Source organism: Nothobranchius furzeri, chromosome 13 (genome assembly GCF_043380555.1).
Source record: "Nothobranchius furzeri strain GRZ-AD chromosome 13, NfurGRZ-RIMD1, whole genome shotgun sequence".
NCBI classification, from domain to species: Eukaryota; Metazoa; Chordata; class Actinopteri; order Cyprinodontiformes; family Nothobranchiidae; genus Nothobranchius; species Nothobranchius furzeri.
The window spans coordinates 35,742,156-35,757,086 of NC_091753.1; the positions used below are offsets into that span (position 1 = coordinate 35,742,156).

General features: G+C 43.2%; 1 protein-coding gene and 1 non-coding gene across 2 annotated transcripts in view; both read left to right on the forward strand.

Annotated features, from left to right (window-relative positions):
* The window catches only part of LOC107380430 (rho guanine nucleotide exchange factor 17), an 84,072-nt gene extending 69,282 nt beyond the window's left edge, over positions 1-14,790 (forward strand). Inside the window, exons 3-24 of the mRNA XM_015951676.3 lie at positions 2,912-3,094; positions 6,536-6,652; positions 6,872-6,964; positions 7,066-7,242; positions 7,377-7,427; positions 8,222-8,331; positions 8,445-8,530; positions 8,620-8,738; positions 8,811-9,018; positions 9,204-9,277; positions 9,368-9,451; positions 9,525-9,628; positions 9,755-9,864; positions 9,951-10,070; positions 10,151-10,418; positions 10,501-10,587; positions 10,674-10,741; positions 10,846-10,994; positions 11,068-11,242; positions 11,338-11,433; positions 11,515-11,697; positions 11,806-14,790. Of these exons, the coding sequence (XP_015807162.1) occupies positions 2,912-3,094; positions 6,536-6,652; positions 6,872-6,964; positions 7,066-7,242; positions 7,377-7,427; positions 8,222-8,331; positions 8,445-8,530; positions 8,620-8,738; positions 8,811-9,018; positions 9,204-9,277; positions 9,368-9,451; positions 9,525-9,628; positions 9,755-9,864; positions 9,951-10,070; positions 10,151-10,418; positions 10,501-10,587; positions 10,674-10,741; positions 10,846-10,994; positions 11,068-11,242; positions 11,338-11,433; positions 11,515-11,697; positions 11,806-12,017 (2,874 nt within the window). The 3' untranslated portion in view covers positions 12,018-14,790. The remainder of the gene's footprint in view (positions 1-2,911; positions 3,095-6,535; positions 6,653-6,871; positions 6,965-7,065; positions 7,243-7,376; positions 7,428-8,221; positions 8,332-8,444; positions 8,531-8,619; positions 8,739-8,810; positions 9,019-9,203; positions 9,278-9,367; positions 9,452-9,524; positions 9,629-9,754; positions 9,865-9,950; positions 10,071-10,150; positions 10,419-10,500; positions 10,588-10,673; positions 10,742-10,845; positions 10,995-11,067; positions 11,243-11,337; positions 11,434-11,514; positions 11,698-11,805) is intronic.
* trnam-cau (transfer RNA methionine (anticodon CAU)) lies at positions 4,751-4,823 on the forward strand. Its single transcript has one exon. It is a non-coding gene; the product is annotated as a tRNA-Met (tRNA).
* Positions 14,791-14,931: the final 141 nt, after the last annotated feature.

The following is a 14,931-nucleotide window of genomic DNA, read 5'->3' on the forward strand; positions in this document are numbered from 1 at the left end:
GAAACCTGTCATTAGATGAGGGCCTGAAATTTAACAGCCAGTTGCTGCTTGTATCAGGCAAGACCCGAAAAGCTAAGATCTATGTTACTAATGTTACCAAACATGACATTGTTTTGCCAGCTAAAACCCTTATAGTTAACATAGAGAGAGTAACACACACCTTTCCCATGAATCTAAAAAAAGCTCAGCTAGGTTCAGTTGGAGAAAAAGACAACTCACCTAGCTTACCTGAAGAGCCTTGGAACCCACCTGTCAGTTTGAGCCGCCTTAACACAGAACAGCAGGCAGCTGTCATGGAAATGTTGAAGGCGGAGTCAGGGGCATTTGCTAAACACAAAGAGGAAATTGGCCACATAAAAAATTTGAAAATGGATATTAAACTGACTGATCAGATTCCTGTGGCCAAATCCTACAACGCGGTCCCTCGTGCTCTCTATGATGGTCAAAAATCACATTCGGGACTTGTTCAAGAAAGACTATTCGCAAATCAACCTCATCTTACGCTTCACCAGTAGTGTGTGTGAGGAAACGGGATGGAAGCCTGAGACTGTGTATCGATTGTAGGGGGTCTCAATAACAAGACCATTCCTGACAGGCACCCTATACCGCGAATACAGGAGATAATTGATGGACTTGGCAGCAATATGTGGTTCAGTGTGCTCGACCAAGGTAAAGTGTACCATCAAGGGGAAATCAATGAGGATTCAAAAAATACACAGCCTTTACAACACCTTGGGGGCTGTATGAATGGAATAGAATTCCATTTGGGCTTACCAATGCTCAGCATTCCAACGTAGTATGGAGGAAAGTTTAGAAGGCTTGAGGGACAAAATATGTACTCTATATTTAGATGATGTTTTGGTGTACAGTCAAACATTTGAACAGCATATTGAAGATTTGAGAACAGTTCTCAAACGCCAGCAGGCTCGGTCTGCCAGGCAACAGCATGTGTTGCATTTTTCAAACATGAAGTGGGAGTGGAGTTAGACTCTGGTAGGGGTTGACTTGCTCTTTAAGCTGTTTAACTTGGACCAAGCATTTTAGGTCACAGATAGGTGTAGCTTAGGGTCTCTGACTATACACCTTATAAGACAATTTAGGTGATGGCATGTTGTTTTTCTGCTATTGAACTGTTTTCTAATAATGTTGTGTTTAATAAAGTGAAGGAAGGAGAGAAATAACGTTTCCCTAGCAGTTTTTAAAAATTTCCCTATGTAATCCGATTAATCGATTAATCGTGTCGAGACCCCATCCGATTAATCGATTATCCAAATAATCGTTTGTTGCAGCCCTACTATACAGAGAGTTCAGATGATGAGGAACTGTATTGGTCTCAGGGAGCGAGGCACCACCGCTGCCAGCCTCAAGAGGATTTGATGGTGTCAGCCCCTGCTGCGGAAATTGCCCAGGACTCTCAGCAAATGAATTTGGAGCTCAGAGTGGATGCTGAAGAGTTCCAACCAGGCATGGGGAATGGGCAGGATAACACCGAACACGACATCTTGTCATCATCAAAAACTGCTGCTTCTCCAGATAAGCCCAGTGAGATAAACTCAGAACTGTCAGAACCACAGCTGAGAAAGTCTCAAAGAGAGAGATGCCCCCGGAAAATACTGACCTATGATGCGTTTGGGCAACCAGTTCAGAGAGTAATTGGTCATAGTGTTAACCCATTGTATGCCAGTGTAACCGCCTCTCCATTCTGTGAACAGTTTGGAGTACCTTGGACAGCTCTACATAGGTTTTACAATCCAGCATATGTGCCAGTTAGTTATTGATGAACTGTGAAGTACATTCCCAAATTTAAACTTGTTTTTTTTTTTTTTTTTTTTTTTTTGGGGGGGGGGGGGGGGGGCACAAATGTATGAGTACTTTCATGGTTTTACCAGTATGGCGACACAAGTGTCTGATGCTTTTGGGATGGTAGCAGGATAAATGGGACTATGTGATAGTTGACAAGGTTAACTGTACAATGATATTGCTATCTAAGTTGATAGACTCCAGAGTGTGTGATGAAGTGATAGTAATGTGTCTAAGAGGGAAATATTTCAACATGGACTATTTAGAAAAAAAACTCAGCATTGTTATAAGCCTATGCTTATCTGGTAAATGAGTAACATGTGATTCAGTCACTTGTGGTTCAATAGTTCAGTGTGAAAGTGATCTTAAACCACTGCTAAACCCTACCCTAATTCATACCATCTTGATATTGTCACTGAAAAAAATAGGACATTTGTTTATTCTTGTTCAGTATTGTCATGTTTTGTCAATGTTGAGACAACATTTATTTAGCAGGGAAGGAATGTAGCACTTGGTAAAGTGTACAGATAAAATGTCTGAAACATTGCATAAACCTGCTGAGAGTTGAAAAGTAAGTCAGCTACGTTTGTTTCTGTTTAAGCTGTTACACATTTTCACCAGTAGAGGGCAGTTACAGTTCAGAAAGGAATGGGGAAAAAAAGGAAGAAAAAAGTCTCTAACGTGCTTGGATCTGTATGACGATGTCATGGTTCTGAGGTCCCCAATAAAACTCGGTTTTTCTACACCAAGTTGTCCTGGAGTGGTGTAACATTTAGAGCAGCAGGAACTCTGAGCAGGTGCATGAGTGAGTTTGCGGCCGCTGCGCAGGGGGAGGGGGGGGGAGGGCCGAAGCAAGATGCAGAAACTATTTGTTAGTACTCTTTAACTACAAATAATCTGAAAATGCAGTTCAGACTCATCAAGTCAGCCCTCGATTCAGATCTGGGATCATCTGAAAGAAGATGCACACCAAATCATCAGCAAATTTATTATGTGTTGTCTTTGAAGTGATTTAGACAATAGTAAAATACATGGAAATTTTGTATTAGTGTTTCCAAGTTCATCACCTCCTGCAGCTTTAGTCATTAAGACGTAGTTTTGTTCTTTTCAGGGCTACATGCGTCCTCTGAAACAGCCAGATGGTGGCTCCATAGTTGACCCTCTGCTGGTGGATGAGATGTTCTACCAGATCCCGGAGATCCTGGAGCACCACGAGCAGTTCCTGGATCAGATGGTTGGCTGCGTCAGCCAGTGGCACGACAGGCAGACTGTTGGACACATCCTCATTCATTCAGTATGTAGACACAACAATAAGACACAATAATTAGTTCTACTATAAAACAAATCCAAACTACCTGATAACATTTTAAAGACAAGTTAATGGGATAGTATGCAATATTTTCATATTTTTTTAAAACCTTTACAGGGATAATGAAATGTCACTCAGACCCCCACCGATCCCTGTGGCCAGAATATTGCACTTGCAACTTCAGAGTGGTTCACCTGTGGACTGGGAAAAAAAATGGAGCTTACACACCTGCCACTGCAGTCTGCTTCTAGCACATTTCCTGCATGTTTTAGATCATGAACATGGCTGATTTATTTAATTTAGTGATGAATCACTCCTGTAGACACTAAGGTATGCCGGAGAGACATTTCAGCAGTTAGATTAAGATGTTAAAAAGACAAAGGGATATGACTACAACGTACAAGGCATTCATTCCTACTTGAGACCATTGCAAATATATGATTAAATAACTCCACAGCGCCATCTGGTGGTGACCCACTGGCCCTAAATGCATTTACGCCACAACCAACTAGTAGCCATAAATAACAACTTGGTGAGATACTGGATCAACCGATCCAAACCTGGCTAATACATTGTCCAGTCAGGCCCATTCTTTGCATTAATGATTTAAAAACCAGAACTAGGTCCCTTTTCTAGGCCTTTAAATCGTCATCACAGCTAAATGGAGACTAGGCAGTTTTGGCTTGCTTTTAGCACCCCCCAGTGTCTGTTTAGTAGAACCGAAAGCAAAACTTCTCTCCTTGCTATGCGTTTGTGTTTTTAACACGTTAATCTAACAGCTCAAATGTCTCCCCAGCTTTCCTTAGTGTCTACAGGACCGATTCATCACTAGATCAAATAAGTCAGCTGTGTTCATGATCTAAAACATGCAGGAAATGTGCTGGTGTCAGACTGCAGCTCCAGGTATGTCAGCTCAATTTTTTCTTAAGTCCAACAGACTGGACCAGCAACTCCAAAGTTGAAAGTGGACTATTCTAGCCACAGGGGGCGAGGTGTTGGGTGGTCTTCCATTCATCTTGCAAAGGGTCCTTTTAGCACATATTGGTTCAAGAAAATAAATTTAAAACATGAAAATGTTGCATTGTGTCTCTTTAAAGCATCTGAAAATTAGCTTTGTGTCCTCATGAGATTCTTTGCAAATGTAAATCCAGCACAAACATTTGGTGCACACTGTGGAGAAGACGTCTACAGGACTACTGACCACATTTGGCAAAACAACATTAATATGTAGTTTTTTTCTGCGACCGCCTGGCTCCATGTTTTTTAATTCCCATGACCCGAGAGTGGCTCTCAACCTAGATGTTAAACAAACGTTGCTCCAAGGAAATGCTCTAAATGTCAGGTTGGGTCTTTGAGAGCTGAAGGCAAACGGATTTTCTCAAGCACTGAACCAACATGCAGACAGAAAGTCTTACCAGTGAACTCAGTCATAAAAGATAGATACATGTATTCTTACAGGTGCTATGATTTGATTTGCTGACAGATGTTTCATGAGTCCTGAACACCAGAAGGAGTTCATAGATTGATAATAGAGGGTTTGTGAGCACGGCTGAGCTCAGCTGAGTGCGTTACGTCACCTCGCTCTTTCAGAGCTTCCCTTCCCCCGACTATTTAAACAGCAGCAGCTGCAGTGTGCTTCAGGCCTCGTTGGCGCAGTAGGCAGCGCGTCAGTCTCATAATCTGAAGGTCGTGAGTTCGAGCCTCACACGGGGCAGAGTTTTTGTTCAGAGCACTTCCTGGTTGTGGTCATCTCTGCAAGTTTTTCTTAGTCTTACATTTGTTTCATCATGAATGCTCTTCCACAGGGCCTTTGAATTTAGCGTATTTACATTGCAGCGTTTATATCCAACTACAGAGTTTTAGTACCAACCTCAAAATTTCCCACACTTTCGCAGTTTTCCGGGAAAGACATTTAAATCACACTAATTGTTTGGATTTGATTAAAGGGTACTTTCGAACGTATCTAGGGAGCAGCATGTCAGTTAAAAACAACATTGCAGAGGTACACCTCTGTCTGTTTCTGGTGACATTTATTATATCTGAGAGGTTTAAGTTTTATTTATTTCACAAAACCACATAAAAGGATTTTTTTTATCACTAGTATTTTATTGAATTTTTATCACAAATGTGACAAACATTGGCTTCTAAACAACTATCCGTCATAGATAATAACACAGTATTCCAGCCATACAGAGTATTGTCTATCCATAAACAACGACACCATAACAAAACAAAACAAAGCAAAAAAATAGAAAAAAAAAGCACATATGGCTCCATTGTATTTCATACCTCTCATCACTTTCTCATCTGGAAGCGATATATTGCATATATTTTCCCCATTTCAACATATATTTGTCAGACCTGTCATTTATATTGAAAAAAATTCTTTCGTATGACGCCACTTTTGCCAATTCCATACTCCATTCCAATACATGGTTCACCTGGGTTCCACCAATTTCTCATTATGATTTGCTTTCCAGTCATTACACTGGTCTGAATGAAGTCCGCCGCTACATCTTTTGCCCTTATGTGTGGATCATTCAAAACATATAATCTCGGAAAGAATTCCACATTAATGTTTACAGTACGATTGTGGATTTTTAACCAGTAGTTCTGAATTATGGGACATTCCCAGAATAGGTGAATAAGCATACCTTCGGTGTTACAGCACTTCCAGGATTCCGCATTGTCCCTCATCTTCAATTTAAATAGCCGGCTTGGGGTCCAATAAAAGTGATTGAGTATTTTAAATTGAATCAGTCTAATTTTAATGTGTCTTGACACCCTCTTGACATTTTCACAGGTATGATCCCATTCTTTGCCCTAAATCACGCTAACGCAAAGTGATTTCAGCAGCTTATTCTTGACAGTTTCAGTATCTTGTAGAATGAGCTGTTTCAAGGGTCCGTCCCTTTATGAAAACAAGCTGGAGCCGGCCACGCTCACCTGTCCCCCACTCAAGCTGCTATAAGATTAGAAGCTCTGATATCCAGGAGGGACTCGGAGTAGAGCCGCTGCTCCTCCAGCGGCAGATCTCTCTCGCGAGTGAGAGGTGGTTCTTTTGTTATTTGCCCCATTTGTGACATCATAAATGGCGACTTTTTGAAATGGGCTGTTTGTGGCACATAATTCCTAAAACAAAACAATGACAGAAAATAGATTAGTAAATAGTAATTAGATAGTTTTGCATAATTTGTCCCCTATAAAAAAAAACATTTGTTTTATTTTTTTTACGTTTGGTCAATTTATCTGTATATTATTGCACCGCATTTGTCTTTGTTCTGATTATGGGTTTGTAGCTTTTTGGCTTTTATCTCTTACGGTGATGGCAATGTTTGTGTGTTTAACCAGTTATGCCTTCACATGTAGCGTGCGGCTCATGAACATGTGACTACGATTCATATTAAACGTCTTCTCCTCCTCTAGTTCTCCAAAGAGGCTCTGGCTAACATGTATTCAGCGTACATCGACAACTTTCTCAACGCCAAAGATGCTGTGAGGATCGCCAAGGAGGCCAAGCCTGCGTTTCACAAGTTTCTGGAGGTAAATTTGAGGCTAAACCTGAGTCTGCCCTTTATCTGAGCAGCTGGACCCTGTCTGTGGTTTAAAACAGGAAAGTAAGTACTGAAATCCTATTAGAATAAATATGCCATGTAGCTCTGGAATGAGCTTTAATGAAGGAGCAACACTGCCATCTAGTGGTGGAACTGTGAAGTTCAGCCATGTCTTCCTCAAAACCTGGACTCTTCCATCATTCCACAGCAAAACATGCGTGAGAACAAGGAGAAACAGGCTTTGGGTGATCTGATGATCAAGCCGGTTCAGAGGATTCCTCGATACGAGCTGCTGGTTAAGGTGACTCATCTCACACACATCTGCCGTGTCTCTGTGATACAAACCAGAAGTTAGGACAGCTAACAGGATCTAGATTTATGAAGCTGTGGTAATTGTCTCAGGACCTGTTGAAACACACTCCAGAGGATCACCCGGACCACTCGTTCCTTCTGGATGCCCAGAGGGACATCAAGAGGCTGGCAGAGAAGATCAACAAGGGGCGTCGCTCTGCTGAGGAGGCCGAGAGGGAGGCCAGGGTCATCCAGGAGATTGAGGCACACATAGAAGGAGTGGAACATGTGAGCTACTCAAAGTCATACATGCAGTTAATGCTCTTATTAACGTGTTATTACTGATCTATATGGTGTGATCGTTTTAAACAAATCTGAAATGATCAGAATTATGAAGTAATATTTGTGCTTATTTTTGTCAGATTCTGAATCCACAGAGGAAGTTCTTGAGACAGGAAATAGTCATGGAGGCGGTAAGAGTTCCAAAAATCAAAAATAATATTAAATATTATGATTTCTTATGGAAACACCATTTAGCACTTTCATCTAAAGTGATGAACGTGTTCCTACAAAACTAAAGCTGGGAATCAGATTACATATTTTCTGAGCTTCTCTCTCTCTCTCTCTCTCTCTCTCTCTCTCTTTCTTTCTCTCTCTTTTTCTCCCTGTCTCTTTGTCACACACACTCTCTCTTTCTCTCTCTCTCTCTCTCTCTCTCTCTCTCTGTCTGTCTTTCTCTCTTTGTCTCTCTCTCTCTCTGTCTGTGCCTGTCTCTCTCTCTCTCTCTCTCTCTCTCTCGCTTTGTCTGTCTCTCTGTTGTCTTTCTCTCTTTTTCTCTCTGTCTCTCTCTCTCTCTCTGTCTTTCTTTCTCTCTCTTTTTCTCCCTGTCTCTTTGTCACACACTCTCTCTCTTTCTCTCTGTCTCTCTCTCTCTCTCTCTGTCTGTCTGTCTTTCTCTCTTTGTCTCTCTCTCTCTCTGTCTGTGCCTGTCTCTCTCTCTCTCTCGCTTTGTCTGTCTCTCTCTTTCTGTTGTCTTTCTCTCTTTTTCTCTCTGTCTCTGTCTGTCTCTCTCTCTCTGTCTTTCTTTCTCTCTCTTTTTCTCCCTGTCTCTTTGTCACACACTCTCTCTCTTTCTCTCTGTCTCTCTCTCTCTCTGTCTGTCTGTCTTTCTCTCTTTGTCTCTCTCTCTCTTTCTGTCTGTCTCTCTCTCTCTCTCTCTGTCTGTGCCTGTCTCTCTTTCTCTCTGTTTGTCTCTCTCTCTCTCTAGAAGACGGTGGGTGGGAAGAAAGATCGCTCGCTCTTCCTCTTCAGTGATCTGATCATCTGCACCACTCTCAAGAGGAAGTCCGGCTCGTTAAGACGCAGCTCCATGAGCCTGTACATAACACACGCACACACGCACACACACACACACACACACACACACACACACACACACCACATTAACACTGTTTCTGCTCCTGTTTAAAACCTGACTCTTTATTTCCCAGATACTCTGCTGCCAGTGTGATTGATACTTCTAGTAAATACAAGTTTTTGTGGAAACTTCCTCTAGAGGATGTAGAGGTGGTAAAAAGTAAGACTACTGCCGCATGAGGCAATTTAAATATTCAAGCCTGGATCTTTTGATAGGGTCTCTGACTATTTTTCTATTTGTTTGCAAAGGCTCCAGTCAGACAACGAATAAAGAAAGCATCCAGAAGATGATCAGTCGACTAGACGAGGATCTCAGCACGTTGGGTCAGATCAGCAAGCTCTCAGAGACCCTCGGCTTCCCTCATCAGGTTTTGTAAACCCACAAGAACGTGTTTAAAACTGTATCTGTGTTTCTAATAAGTTGCTCTTGCTTGTTTTAGTCTCTAGATGAAGTCATAAAGGATCTGATGGCATCAGTGCACAAGGAGCTTTCAGAGAAGCAATCTCTGGCTTTCAGTGTGACCTTCCTGCCCACGAAGCTGGAGTTTACCACGGCCTCCGCTGAGAGCAGCTTCGTCTTTGAGTTCAGCTCCCCAGACGCTCGGTCAAGCTTTGAACAGGCCTTCGAAGAGGCCAAAAAGAGGCTCGGTTAGTGAGGAAATTTATAATGTTTCTAAAATATTGCCTTTTTTTTAACTGAGACAATAGAAGAAGACACAAATCTCTTGTAGTTTGAGTTTGATGCAGTAATATAACTGATAAAAACTGTGTGAGCCTAAATCTACTCTCATGCTCCAAACATTTCTGACTATTTGTGTCTGTTGTGTTTTTAGCGATGAATAAGGACCAGTGGGACCCAGAATTCCTTAAGGCCATTCCTATAATGAAGACTCGCAGTGGAATGCAGGTGAGAGTAACAGGAAGCATCAAAACACACCTAGTTTCTGTTTTCGAACAATTCTAATAAAGCCTCCTCTGTGTTTTGGTTGGTCCCCAGTTCTCGTGTGCCTCTCCCAGCCACAGCTGTCCTGACAGCAGCTGTGAGGTGTGGGTGTGTAACAGCGACGGATACGTGGGGCAGGTGAGAAGACGGCGTGCAGGGAGACATTTAGCTTTGTGCAGCCGATTTGAGCCCTGTGATGCTTCCTCTGCAGGTTTGCTTGTTGAATATCAAAGATGAGCCCACAGTGGAGGCCTGCATAGCCGTCTGCTCAGCGAGGATCATCTGTATCGCTGCAGTTCCTGGACTCAAGGGAAGGTACGTCCGTGCACACACACTCTCAAACACACACACACACACACACACCTGACCTCCTGTCATATCAATTAATCTAAATCATTTTTATGTATCCAGTAAAATGATTTAAATGCCACGTGTGCTCAGGGATCGTGGATCCGAGCCGGTCCCAAACTCCAGAGCTCCGGCTCACGCCCAGCAGCAGCTCCACATATCCATCTCGCCGTCCAATCCGGAGCTGACGGAGCAACCCACAGGTGCACTACATCCTCACAGAAAACCACTTTATTAAGACTTGTTTTAAATCTTGGTTGTTGTTTTCCTATGAACTGACTGTTTAAAGGTCCGGGGGCAGAGCTTGTGCCGTTTGAGAGCGATGACACAGACGATGAAGATTCCCCAAGTCCCTCATCCACCCTGCAGAGTCAGGCCAGTCACTCCACCATTTCATCCAGCTACGGCAGTGAGTGAAAGCTTCACAGCTTCAGCAAGTTTCATTCAGCGTCACCAGCCCTTTAAACATTTGCTCGTCATTCTCTAAAGACGACGAGGGTCCGAGCTCTAAAGACATGGCTACTGAGACCACCAGCAGCGAGGAGGAGCAGGAGTTCCCCGTGGCGAGCTCCTACGCTGCTCCTGGGATGTTAGGAGTGGGCGGGGGGAGCCGTGTTCAGACCGAGAGCCCCATGGACGGCCGCGCCATGCGCCGCTCCTCGCGAGGCTCGTTCACCCGGGCGAGTCTGGATGATCTGCTCAGCATCGACCCAGAGGCCTATCAGAGCTCCGTGTGGCTGGGAACGGAGGACGGATGGTAAAAAGCACCAGATTCTTCGTCTTTTATCCCTCCTTTCTAACTGTTCGACCCTTGATTAACTTACACGTGTTCCTGTCAGCGTCCATGTGTACCAGTCGTCAGACAACATCCGCAACCGGAAGAACAGCATGAAGATGCAGCATTCCACCTCCATCCTCTGTATATTGTAAGTCTACTGATACTACGTTTACTAGAAGTAAAGTGCAAATTTTATTACCCCTCATCATTTCTTTTGGTTTCCTCTCATATCAGGTATTTGGATAATAAAGTATTTGTGTCCTTAGCGAATGGAGAAGTGATTGTCTATCAGAGAGATGCAGGTACGCTCAGCTGTGGTCTGATTGGTGGGGTTTTATATCCTTCTCACTGATTTCCAAGATTTGAATTCATGATGCATGTTGTACTTTAAATGTACATATTTCAGGTAGTTTCTGGGACCCGCAGTGTTCTCAGACATTAGTACTTGGTACATCCAGCAGCCCCGTCACCAAAATGGTTCCTGTAGGAGGAAAACTGTGGTGCGGTACGCTAAACCGCGTCCTCGTCATCAACACCAGCACGCTGGCACAAGAGGTGAGGCCCATGTGGGGACTGTGCAGCTAAATTAGAGCAACAAAGACAGCAGGTAATCTGTCTCTCCCCTCAGCACTGGTTCCAGGTGGGCACCGACAGCAGTCGCTGTGTGACGTGCATGGTGGCGTACGGTCAGGGGGTGTGGCTGGCGTTGCAGGGCAGTGCACAGGTCAGACTGTACCATGCTCAGACCTGGGAGAGCCTGACCGAGGTGGATGTGGCGCCTGCAGTGCACAAAATGCTGGCAGGTAAACACAAACAGGCAAGGAGTGAACGCAGACGGGTGTCATACAGATAATCTATCAGGTGCTCATTTTGACCCTTACCTTGTCTCCATGTTCAGGTGCAGATGCAATCATAAGACAGCATAAAGCTGCCTGCCTCCGAATCACCGCCTTACTGGCCTGCAAGGACCTGCTGTGGATCGGAACCAGTGCAGGTGAAACCACAATTATACCAGACATTAAACCACTTTGACACCCTTTTCCCACCCAGCCTCACACTTGATGCTGTTCTGCAGGAGTGGTCCTGACTCTGGCGATCCCAGCGGTGAGCTCAGGAACCAGCGCTGGCACCCTGAAATCTCCTCTGGTGCCGATGGGATCGGCTCATGGCCACACAGGCCACGTTCGATTCCTGACCTCCATTGAGCTACCAGAAGGGTTTGACACGAACTTCCCTCCTACAATGGCAGACTCCACAGGTGTGATCAAACGTTGTAGTAAATGTGGTTGTCACGACCAGAACACGCCTGACCTTTAGAGGTTTCCTTTGTATAACCAACTTGTGACGCTGCCTTTCTTGGTTCCAGGTTGTCAGACTCAGAGCGGCAGCACGGATGATGGGAATCTGCTGCAACGGCGGGACTCCACACATCGCCGGGCCTCCACCCTCATCCCTGTGAAAACCAACCACCTGGTTATTTCTGGTGGAGACGGCTACGAGGACTTCAGGCTGACCAGCAGCAGTGAAACCGTTGGACGGGACGACAGTACCAACCATCTTTTACTTTGGCGGGTTTGAGACAAACCGATGGCTTTTCTTTTTTGGGTGTTTTCGTTTTCTGCTCGGTCCGCCAGTCTCTGTGTGCAGCCGTGCGCTCCCTCCTGGACTTCTGAACGAATGTGACATAAAACCTAAACAGCTCGTGTTTCTGGGTGTGTGTTATCATAACCTACATTTTTCATTCACGAGGACGTGTCTTCGAGCTCAAGTTTAATTGAGAAAGACAAATGTCCCAGATGTGTTCAGACTGAAACGGAACACACAGAAGTGGACCTGGGTCTTTACAGGACCAGGAGAGAGGACATCTGAGGCATGTGTTGTGAACTTTAAGGCTTCGTCATCATCTTAAGACAAAAAAAGAACCTCCCGATGAGGTACATCTGCAAATGAAATGTGAAAATAGGCTGTAGTTTGGAATTCTTAAGGATAAAGTTGGAGTTTTCATTGCTAACAGAGTGGCTGAGAGGGTTTTTGTGAGATTAAATAACATGATGCTTTGCCTTAAGCCCGATGGGTCAGATCTGGTCTGCTAGACCGAAGATCAAATCCTTCAGACTCTATTGCCGATCCTAGCTGCGCAACTTCTCTTTATTCCAGCAGAGGGAGTGCAAGCTGGAGCATCATTTTAGTGCAATATGTGACAGCAACATTATGAATGCACACACAAAATGCATGGCCTTACTCACAAAGTCAGATAATAACATCATATTTTCTATTTTATTATTATTTTTGCTGCAAGAGAGATGACAGAAATGCAGATGAAGCTGTGTCTCACTACTGGTTGGACAAAGTGCTTTGGAGACATTCCTCCTTAAAGCGATCTCGCCAAAGCCTTGTATGTGTCAGAAGGAGACTCTCTAGGGATGACGCTAGGCTGTGGTAACAGATAAAGACAGTTATGTACAGTATTTATGCTTTGGATTTTAGCGCCTTTTTAAGATAGCACTTAATTTATAGAAGATGTAGCTTTTTTTTCACTTTTTCATTTGAAAATATTAGGCCATGGCTTGGTGATGAGAGTAGATAAACGCTTATAGTTTATCTCAGGCAGACACACTCATGCACACAAGGAGTTCTTGTGGAGATCTGAGTCCTTTAAACCTACACAGACAGGATTTTGTCCTCATGCGAAGCTCCATTGCCCGTTTTTGTGCCAAATGTTTGGATTTGCTCCATATTTAACAACGCTACTCTGTATGCTGTGGCATCCTTGATGCACAAACCCTAAGAGTCAAAAAAAAATAAATTGTTTTGATTGTTTACGGTCAAGATGCGTGTGTTTATTCAAGGGGAAACACACAAGATGCAGAGTTAGTGATGAGGACAAATGCTTCGTAACTGCACGTGCCTTCAGAAGGCCAAAGCTTAAGCCATTTTATACACAAATAAGAGTTAGCCTCAGGCTTTGGGGTTAAGCAGTGATTGTGTTTGATCCCTGGAAGCCTAGAAAACCTCATTGCACTTTACCAGCCATCTGGGCTTCTCACCTCAGCTTTCCCCACTTCCCAAAGTACCCACATATGGCTCTTTGTCCCTGTGACACCGTTCAGAGGATCAACTGTGACAGATGCTAGCTAGTTGGCACCTAGAAATTGGAAGGCCAGAGTCTCCACTTTAAGTGCTTTTTTTTTACATAGGAAGCCACATTTTATTTTCAAGAAAGAGAGGAAAGTCTAAACATTTCTGCACAAAGTGGCATAAAAATATGACTTTTTTTGGTTTATATAAAAAAAAATCATGAAATGTCCATGTTTGTGTCGTAAGTGTTAAAGTATGATGAGAAACTGGTTCATTTCGTTTACGCTAAACTCCACTCTGTAAATAACATCTGTTTGCTGTTTTCCAAGTCTGTGTCATGTGACGTTAAAGCAGACCAAATTAGTTTTTGAATCACTAGTTTTATTTCATTAGCATCTGAAATCTGTATTTTCTGTTTCACGTGTCGCCATGGTAACATTAAAAGTGCTATACATTTAATGCTGGCTGTCGAACATCCTGCAGAATGGCGCCTGTATAAACAAACGTTGCCTCAGCTGGCAGGTTTATACCGTTAAAAGTCTGAGAACCTGAGTGTTTGACAGCAGAGCAGTCCCTCAAACATGATCCACTGAATGTTAAACGTGCTTTTATGTTGTTTGACACTACGGTTTTGGTTTAAAATGCATCATGGTTCAATAGATCATTATGTTTTCAGGCAAAAATAAACACATTCCCTGCAGAAAAAGCAAATTAAAAGAAGCTTTACTGACTCACACGCTAGATGCTAAATAAGTGAAATATCCTCTATGGGTTTGTATCATTCCCCTGTCACCGTCACCACATGTGAACCTATCGTTGTAAATATTGGTACATGCTGCCTCTTTTCTGTAAATACTGCACCCAACGTCCTCAATTGTTCATATGAATCGTAAGGCATATTTTTATATATTTGTGTAAGTTTTTTATTTTGTTTTTCCTCCTCTTCCTCTCTTTCTTTGCATGCGCTGTCGTATTCACATTCTAAGGGTCGAAAAGGTGACAGGAGGAGGTGAATTGCAGAGTTTTGGTATTAGCGCTGTAACTTTCAGCTCCAGAATGTGCTGTTGGCTTCGTTGCGAACATCCTTAAGAACACAAAAGAAAAAAAAGAGAGAGTGAAAAAACATTATTTTTGTGCTGCCACCTCTCTGTCTCTGGATCTGATTGACATCTTGTAGTAGTCATGACAACGGTCAGTCAGAGTTACCTTCTGTACGTTGCTGTTCTTGTCACTGTGGGTCCCTGTTTGTAATTAAATCAGTTTACTGGTGCCAGTTTGTGGATGTTCTCTGATCCTTTTTTTAGTACTTAGAAACTTATTTTAAGAGAAAACCATAAAACAATTGATGCATTTTTCTATTTTTTTCTTTTCTTTCAGGGAAAGAGAAAATAAAGATGCATTTTTCTAAGCCACT